This window comes from Mus pahari, chromosome 18, assembly GCF_900095145.1.
Source record: "Mus pahari chromosome 18, PAHARI_EIJ_v1.1, whole genome shotgun sequence".
Classification (NCBI taxonomy): Eukaryota; Metazoa; Chordata; class Mammalia; order Rodentia; family Muridae; genus Mus; species Mus pahari.
The window spans coordinates 37,382,935-37,392,013 of NC_034607.1; the positions used below are offsets into that span (position 1 = coordinate 37,382,935).

At 44.1% G+C, this 9,079-nt stretch overlaps 1 protein-coding gene across 2 annotated transcripts in view; it reads left to right on the forward strand.

Annotated features, from left to right (window-relative positions):
• Myom1 (myomesin 1) overlaps positions 1 to 9,079 on the forward strand; it is a 111,941-nt gene that overhangs the window by 16,470 nt on the left and 86,392 nt on the right. For both annotated transcript variants that reach the window (XM_021217647.2, XM_021217648.2), the window contains exons 4-5: positions 1,551 to 1,818; positions 2,520 to 2,677. In XM_021217647.2, coding sequence (XP_021073306.1) covers positions 1,551 to 1,818; positions 2,520 to 2,677 — 426 coding nt within the window. The remainder of the gene's footprint in view (positions 1 to 1,550; positions 1,819 to 2,519; positions 2,678 to 9,079) is intronic.

Below are 9,079 nucleotides of genomic sequence, written 5' to 3' on the forward strand. Positions count from 1 at the left end.
TATAGATATAGATATAGATATAGATATAGATATAGATATAGATATAGATATACATATACATATACATATACATATACATATACATATACATATACATAGGATACATGACAGCAGAGAGTGGTTAGGACATAACATTGTTTATCTGGCCAGTTGATATGGGAAGTAGAGCAATAGGTATGAGTGATTAAATACTATTTAAAATTAATTCATATAAAGTAAAAGAGATTCAAAGCTATAAAGTATAAAGAAGGTAAGGATGTGGAAGGGCGAAGGGAGGAGAGTAAGAAAAGGAGCTAGAGGTGCGAATATGATCAAAATGCATACAATGTGTAGTATATGAATACAATGTCAAAACCAAATTACCTTTCAGAATTAGTATACACTGATAATAATTTTTAAAGTTATGTTTGTTAAAATCCCAAACTATGCAATGTCCTGGAGAGACCTACTATGCACCAGAGCCTTAGGTGGGTTAGGACATGTTTACATACAAGGCAGCCGAGTGCACACAGTTAGATATCAGATTTCAGACGTCTTGTCTCCATTTCATTGTACGCTGTCATCTTTTCTGGAAAAAAATGTATAACTTCATCTTTTATTGTAAATACACTGAGTTGAGCGGTGACACTCCTCAGGCAGTTCACTTAGCTTCTTTAAGTCTTGCTACCGTGCATCTGAAGTAGCAGTGACAGGGTTTCCCTTGTGGGCTTTTGTCTGGATGGAATGAAGCATCATATGAAAGGCACCAGAACCAGGCCAGGAATCTTACTCTTGTCATTTTTTTTTTTTTTAAGAATTATTTATTTCTTGCCGGGCGTGGTGGCGCACGCCTTTAATCCTTTAATCCCAGCACTTGGGAGGCAGAGGCAGACAGATTTCTGAGTTCGAGGCCAGCCTGGTCTACAAAGTGAGTTCCAGGACAGCCAGGGCTATACAGAGAAACCCTGTCTCAAAAACAAACAAACAAACAAAAAACAAAAACAAACAAACAAAGAATTATTTATTTCATGTATGTGAGTACACTGTAGCTATCTTCATACACACCAGAAGAGGGCATCAGATCCCATTACAGATGGTCGTGAGCCACCATGTGGTTGCTGGGAATTGAACTCAGGACCTCTGGAAGAGCAGTCAGTGCTCCTAACCTCTGAGCCATCTCTCCAGCCCGCTCTTGTCATTCTTAATGTTAAAGGAAGACACTTTCTTCTATAATAAAGAGACTCTGACTTACTAGGATGTTATTAAAGATTTATTTATTTCGTTTTATGTGTATGAATCTTTTGCTTGCTTGTATGTGAGTGCAACACCTTCATGCCTTGCTCATGGAGGTCAAGAGAGAGCATGGCCCCCTAGGGAACTGGAGCTACAGAAGGGTGTTTGTGGGACACGTGGAAGCTGGGAACTGAACCGGGGCCCTCTGCACATGCTCTTAACTGCTCCGCCATCATTCCAGGGTTGTCTCTGGGCATGGTCGCCCCTGCCCGGGCTCAGCGAAGCTAGGTGAGTGTGTCATTATCATGCTGTTTCTACATTCAGCTCCACTGTTTCAGGCAAGTGCACATCGGTGGGATCAGAGACTCAGAAGAAGAAAGAATTAAAGAGGCCGCTGCTTATATAGCTCAGAAGACTCTTCTTGCAAGTGAGGAAGCAATTGCGGCCTCCAAACAGACCACAGCCTCCAAACAGTCGACAGCCTCCAAACAGACCACAGCCTCCAAACAGACCACGTCCACCCTTCAGCGAGAGGAAACATTTGAAAAGAAGTCGAGGAACATTGCAATTCGAGAAAAGGCGGAAGAGCTGTCACTGAAGAAAACAGTAAGGAGCTAATTTCAGGCTATTTAGATGAGGGGAAATGTGTTTCATGGGCTGTGTGTGAGAGCACATGTGTATAAATAGATTAGTTTGTCTCAAGGGCAGAACTATGTGGCGTCGGGAAACAAAGCTAACAGAAGCAAGGAGAAAAGATGTTGGTATATGTAGGTCAAATAAAAGCACACTTTGGAACCTTGAACTTCATGGCATTTCAGATCTGAAAGATTTAAGTACATTTCTGAAGCCACTCTAGAAATCCACCCTAGGGCCATTGCTCAATCTTAGGGCTTTAAATAACCAAACCCATTTTTTAAAATCAGAAATTGCTTCACCCAACTGTAAAAACAAGGATCAAAATGCAAAAATTAGCTCTGAGAATGTAGTAAGTTGATACTGCTTGCATAACGCATAAAGCCACAGGTTGAATCCCCACCAAGCCATGAACTCGGACATGATAACGGGTGCCTGTAATTCTTGAACCTAAGATGTAAAATCATAAAGATCAGAAATTTAAGTCATCTTTGACTATAAAGTGAGTTTGTGGCCAGTCTAGACTACATAAAAATCTATCTCAAAAACAAAACAAAACAAAAAACAAAGCAAAAGTACAGTTTTGGCTTCTCCTCGTTACGTGAGCACTAGAAGGAACTTTCATTTGGTAGCATTTTAAAGATGTTTCCTTGTTTCTGTGCTTGCTTTTTCAGTTAGAAGAGACCCAAGCATATCATGGGAAGCTAAATGAAGACCATTTCCTTCACGCTCCCGAGTTTATCATTAAACCTCGTTCTCACACCGTTTGGGAGAAGGAGAATGTGAAATTGCACTGCTCCGTAGCCGGCTGGCCAGAACCTCGTCTCACATGGTATGTTTTCTTCGTGGAAGCGAGTAGAATTGATTGCCAACGTACTTACGTTTACATCTAGAGAAAGCGTGCTGGGTTAGCAGTGTAAGTCTGTACAAAAGAGTTAAAGTGTCGACACAGTCTTAGGCATGCGAAGGACAAATGGTGCTTGCGTACAGATTCCATATCTTAATGCTTTATAGTCACAGCAGTGGGAGAGTCGGCTAAGTGTTTGCCGTGCTATCACAACAGCCTGGGTTTGGGTCCCTGCACCCACGTAGGAAACTGGGTGCTCCTGTAATCCCAGAGCCAAACAGGTGGTGGTAGGAGGAGCCCTGAGCCTAGTCTAGACAAATCATGAAGCTCTAGGTTCAGTGAAAGACCTTGTCTCAAAAGCATGGCGGATAGTAATCGAAGAAGACACTTGATGTTGAGCTGCCCTTCACACGCGCACACACACACACACATTTGTACACACTTGTGTATAATACACACACACATTTGTACACACATGCACACATGAATATGTATTTGTACCCAAAAAGTTAAAACTCAAGAGAGTGTCCATCTCTTTTCTCTTGTCTCAAAATCAAAGACGAAAGCAACAAGAGCCAAATGCCAAAGATGAATTATGATGAATTATGAATTATGATGAATTATGAATTATGATGGCAAATGATTGTATAACAAAGATGAGAAATGCCACAAAATGTTTATAATATTCCAGTGAAAATGGATTTTTTAAAAAAAATTTTTTCTTACAAATTTTGAAATATAAAAGTAAATTAAAACTTCATTGCTGCTGGGCGGTGGTGGCGCACGCCTTTAATCCCAGCACTTGGGAGGCAAAGGCAGGTGGATTTCTGAGTTCGAGGCCAATCTGGTCTACAGAGTGAGTTCCAGGACAGTCAGGAATACACAGAGAAACCCTGTCTCGAAAAAACAAAACAAAACAACAACAACAACAAAAACAAAAAACTTCATTGCTTTTGCTCCACCCTTCCTTATGACTATAGAGCTGCACCATTCAACCTTTAAAAGAATCCTTCCTTCACTTGACAGAGGGCACCACTCACTGAGACTTGATCTTTACACCAGTTCTCCCAGGAGGGAAAAGCTGGGCCCTCCAGCGGAAGTCTCCTCTTTCATACTCAGGGGAAAATGCCATTCAGAACAGGAGAATGGGGAGCAACAAAGAAATGGTTCTTCTGTTTCCGAGTGGCTGCAGGATGGCTTGGTGGGAGAGTCCTGTCCATGACCCTGAGAGCAAGAGCTGTCTCTGGGCAAATAGGAAGGTTTCGAATCAGTGTCCACACACTGACAGTTGATAACAGGGCCAAACCCAGGGGTGTGGAGCAAGAAGATCTACCATTTGGAGGCCCCATTACCAAGAGAAACACTAGACTCATAGTCTGAAGTGGTTTTAAGGGTCTCCCAGAGAGGATCCCTGGAGCTTAAGTCCAGTTTATTCCCAGGTAAACCCACCTCAGGGAACAGGTACTTTATGGGGTTTGTGTCTCTTCTTGGACATGGCGCCTTTTCTAAGAAGCATCTGCTAGAATTCTGATCTCCGTCACAATGCGGGTGCAAGCTGTGTATTTTTCACGGGCATCTTCTTCTGCACAGAGCAGAGAACTCATTACAAGGTGAGACCCAGAGTGGCTAGTGATCATGTTGTTGACATTCAGGATTCTTTGGTGCCCGGCTGCAGCTTCCTAGCACTGGCACCAAATATAAATGTGAGAGAACTCTGGGGCCCTAGATAGGGGGTGGTGGTTAAGGGAATGCATTTGTGAGGGGGCTTGGCACAGGCGAGCTGCCTCATGGATAGCAGCTAAGTCCTGGGCCATGACTCGCAGAAGCGTGCTCACCAAAGACAGTTTGGCTCCAAGTTTCCACTGGCTGCTGTTAGGTCATGAGAGTCTGAGGTCTAACACAGGCGAGCAGGCAGCAGCTGTTCTCCTGGCTAATCTCATATCACTGGCCATGTCTATTTAAGTGAAACTCAGAGGCAGCTGTTCTCCTGGTCAGTCTCGTATTACTGGTCATGTCTATTTAAGTGGAACTTAGAGGTTACCCAGAGAACGCTGCACAGCAGAAATGCAGCACTCAGCAAGGCCAGGTACAGAACGTGGTGCATTCCAGATCACACTGAAAGTAGAAAGTGTCTTACTTGGGTGTTCTTGTTCAGTAGAAAGGTTGTTCGCAGAGAACACCAACACACCAGGGTGGTAAAGCAAGCTGTCGTAAGGGAGATATTTCTTTCATTTCTTTCTTTCTTTCTTTCTTTCTTTCTTTCTTTCTTTCTTTCTTTCTTTCTTTCTTTCTTTCTTTTCTTTTCTTTTCTTTTCTTTTTTTTTTTTGGTTTTTCGAGACAGGGTTTCTCTGTGTATCCCTGGCTGTCCTGGAACTCACTCTGTGGACCAGGCTGGCCTCGGACTCAGAAATCCACCTGCCTCTGCCTCCCGAGTGCTGGGATTAAAGGCGTGCGCCACCACACCCGGCTAAGGGAGATATTTCTATAGTCAACACGAAGGAGATATTTCTATTGTGGGAAAAAAAATGAAATGTTAATGTTTAATAGGCCATTTAATACAATAACCTGTCTAACACCTATTGGTTTAAAGGTGGGAGACAGGATTTATGTTGTCGTATTTGCACTCATTCTGGAAGGTTATGTTCGAACCCGAGGAGAGCGACTGCCCCCAGGGTGTGATGAGCAGCCTTACACCCCCTTGCAATCAGAGTGGACAGCTGTACCTCTGTCTTGCTTCCCATGGAATGATAAGACATAGAGAATGAAGAAAACGCATGCTCTGTATGGACGGGAGGGCCTCTCAGTTGGCAGAGTGCCCACCTAGCATGGGGGTCTATCCCCACAACTGCATAAACTAAGCAAGGTGGCAAGCGCCTGTAACCCCCACCACTCAAGAGATGGAAACCGGAGGATAGGAAGTTCAAAGTCAACCTCAGTTATATAAGGAGTTCAAGGCCAGGCTGGGAGCCATGAGACCCTGTCTCAAAACATTGTTATTTGTAAAAAGAGAAAATTGTTCGGTTGTGGGATTTTTTTTTTTTTTTCCTTTTAAAGCTCGATTTAACTGTATGTCCCCTCTTAACCACTGAGCCAACTCTGTAGTTCCACATACTTGGTTTTTACAGTGGATGATGGCTGCTTTTTTAAGTTGGGTTCTCACCAGCATTCCCATTTGCTGTGAGCTTTACCTTGTGTATGGTCATCTCAACTTGCATGACATCATGACGCGGGGGGCGGGGGGGGGCGGGGAGAGATCATAGGGCATATTTGTTTCACTGAATTTCACTCTACCGAAGAGCTCTCCCCACCTTCTCCTCACCGTCGACATGAGCTCTGCAACAAGGCAGACGTTTGTATATAAGGATGAAATGTGCATAACACATTCAACAAAGTCACGGGACAGTAGAGTGTTATTCCAGAAGTCCTCGACCCTCATTAGTTAGTGCTTCAGGGACAGAGAAGGTTAGGGAAGTGCTGTCCACACAAAGCATTTAACGCCTCTGGGAAGCAATCCCAGGGGGGAGGGCAGATTACTCTCTATAGCCAGCTGAATGGCTAATTTGGAATTCCACTTTTCAGAAACTTCAAGCTGTGAAGTGTGGGGGTGGGGGGCAGGCCAAACCCCTTCTTTCCCTGCTGACCTAATGCCAAAAACAGACAGTCTCAAGTGACCCAAACCCTGCAGAGTAGAACAAAAGCGCTCTCTGGTTTAGTCCTTCCAGCTTTAAGCAGGAGTTCCTTTCTTGAGGCCCTATGGCATTCCACAGACAAGTGTTGTGTATTTTAAACCGGTTTCCTTTGCCAGGTGGTCACACGGGAAGAACTGTGACTATTTAGCTGGAAGAGCAGAAAGGTGCTAAGCCGAGTACTGCCAGCGGGTGGGAGCTGCAAAGCAGCGCTTTATCGCAAACTTTATAGAGATATGAACAGCACTGTTGACTTGAAGCCGAACTGAGTGCCGCTCAGTCATTTGGTCAGGCAGCACATGTCACAATATTTAGTGTCACATCGATTCCCTTGCACTGGGAAGAGCTACTGAAAACCCTTCAGCACGTGGAAACCAAACCCAACCAACCACCCAGCCACCACAGCCACAGACACCGCCACCACGAAACCCAAGGAGGCAGGAGATGCGCAGCTGAGCCTTGGTTGACCCAAAGCTATCTCATCAGAAAGCTTACCCCCTTTGCTCACGAAAAAGGGAGCCTTTGAGATTAAGAGCTGCTGATAGTTGTCCCTGACAGCATGTCCCGACTGCTGAGAGCTCTGTATTGAGATCACTGTCTGAAGCCACTTCCAGGCTTTCAGGAAGCAGAAAGGCAGCAAATGTGTGCGGAGTAGGGAGAGAATCTCACAGCATGCCTGCCATCCAGCTGCGACCCTCAAGCTAAAACAATCCTCTTCATTTCAGAGCTGAGGGAAACTTACTCTTTTCATGTGCACTCGTTCAAAATCATCTGTAGCAGGAGCTGTGGGTTTTCCAGAACTTGATTTCTTTTGTGAAAAAGAGGAAGCTACAATTTAGCTATTTTTATCATATAACAGTTCAATTCAATTCAGTTTAACCAACACTGAGCATTTGCTATACACCCATGACTCCCTCAGGAGTGGGAACAGAAGGGAATGTATATCACATACATGTATATCACATGCAGATAGTTCCCCATCATCAAAGGCCTAGCAACTTAGTAGGAGAGATGCAGACCCAACCATAACTTTAAAATTATATTCCTTTAGTGTGTGTGTATATGCATGCATGCGTATGCATGTGTGTGCATGTACAGGCCATGACATGTGTGGGGAAGAGAACAACTTGAGGGGGTTGGTTCCTCTCCTTCTAACATGTAGGGCCTAGGGATCAAATTCTAGTCATCATCAGGTTTGTTGGTGAGTGCCTTTAAGGCACTTGGGAGTAACCAGGATTCGAAGAGATGAAAACAGTTCGTAATGTAAAGAGGAGTGTTGAAGACTTGGCATCTCGTGAGTCTTGACATCCGGGTTGCAATTTAGCTACGTGGGAAATAAGGATCATAGAGCAACAGCAAATTGGAGGGGCTTGGGAAATGGTGTGTACCATGGGAGCAAGAGGACCAGGGTTTTCATCCCCCAGAACCTGTGTAAGTGCCTGGTCACCATGGTAGCTCACGGGAAATTTCAGCCTTGGACAGCAGAGACAGGGTCCCCTAGAGCAAGCTGGTTTCTAGACTAACCATATCATTGACTTCTGGCTGTGACTGAGAGACCCTGCTCCAAGAAAAAGGATGGAAAAACAACTGAGGAAAATTGCTGACTTCAACTTCAGGTTTCTACATGAATATGCACCAGAACACACATCTATGTGAACATATGGAGACTTGCACATACACCATGCACACGCGCACATAAAAAGAAGAAAATCGAACTGTGTGACTTATATTAGGAATTACATTAGATTTCTATTTTTACATCAGAATACGTAAGGCTACCTACACAAAGGTGTATTTTAACAGTTTTGAATAGCATGCCAACTCTTACGAGGTACTGCTGGGCGGTGCCACACTGTGGCAAATGGGATCACAGTAAGAGAGCATTGCCAGAGGGAAAAATAACACACTGATCCAGAAAACAGAGAAAGCTTGCTCTTTTACAGCAGCTCAGTATCTTAGAACTAATGAGACACAAGGCCCCAAATGATCGAAGACCCTCCCCAGTAAACATTTCACTACCTCAGAGCGCTATAACACTGGGGACTAAACTTCCAAAACGTGAATCTTTGGAGGAAGAAGTTAGGGCGAAAGAGTTAACTGAAACTGATATTTTTCTCTTCCTTTGCACCACTTTCCTCCTCCCAACCTTCTGGAGCTCCATTTCAAAAGTCTAAAGAAACGAAAGGCAGCCACATAGAGAGCAACTAAAACATGAAAGTGACACACGAGTCAGGAGCCAGGCAGTCCTGGTTCAAATCCCAGCTCTGCTGCGCCTGCCTTGGTGACCAGGGGGAGCTCCTTGATCTCTCCATGAACTAGTGTCTTCACTGGGAAGTGAGGCTGCATACAGTCCTCTCATTTGGTGGTTGTGAGGGCTGGATTTCCTGATGCTGTGTATACACAGCGCAGGGGACTCTTTGCCATCCGTGCTTATTAATTTTATTATTAATTATATTATTAGTTTTACTTGCACACATGAGGTAGTTTATCTGAAAGGGAAACAAAGGATCCCTTGCTACTACTTTTCCTACTCCTCCTCCTCTTCCTCTTCCTCCTCCTCCTCCTCTTCCTCTTCCTCTTCCTCCTCTTCTTCCTTCTCTTCTTCTTCCTCCTCCTCCTCTTTTCTTCTTCTTCTTCTTCTTCTTCTTCTTCTTCTTCTTCTTCTTCTTCTTCTTCTTCTTCTTCTTCTTCTTCTTCTTC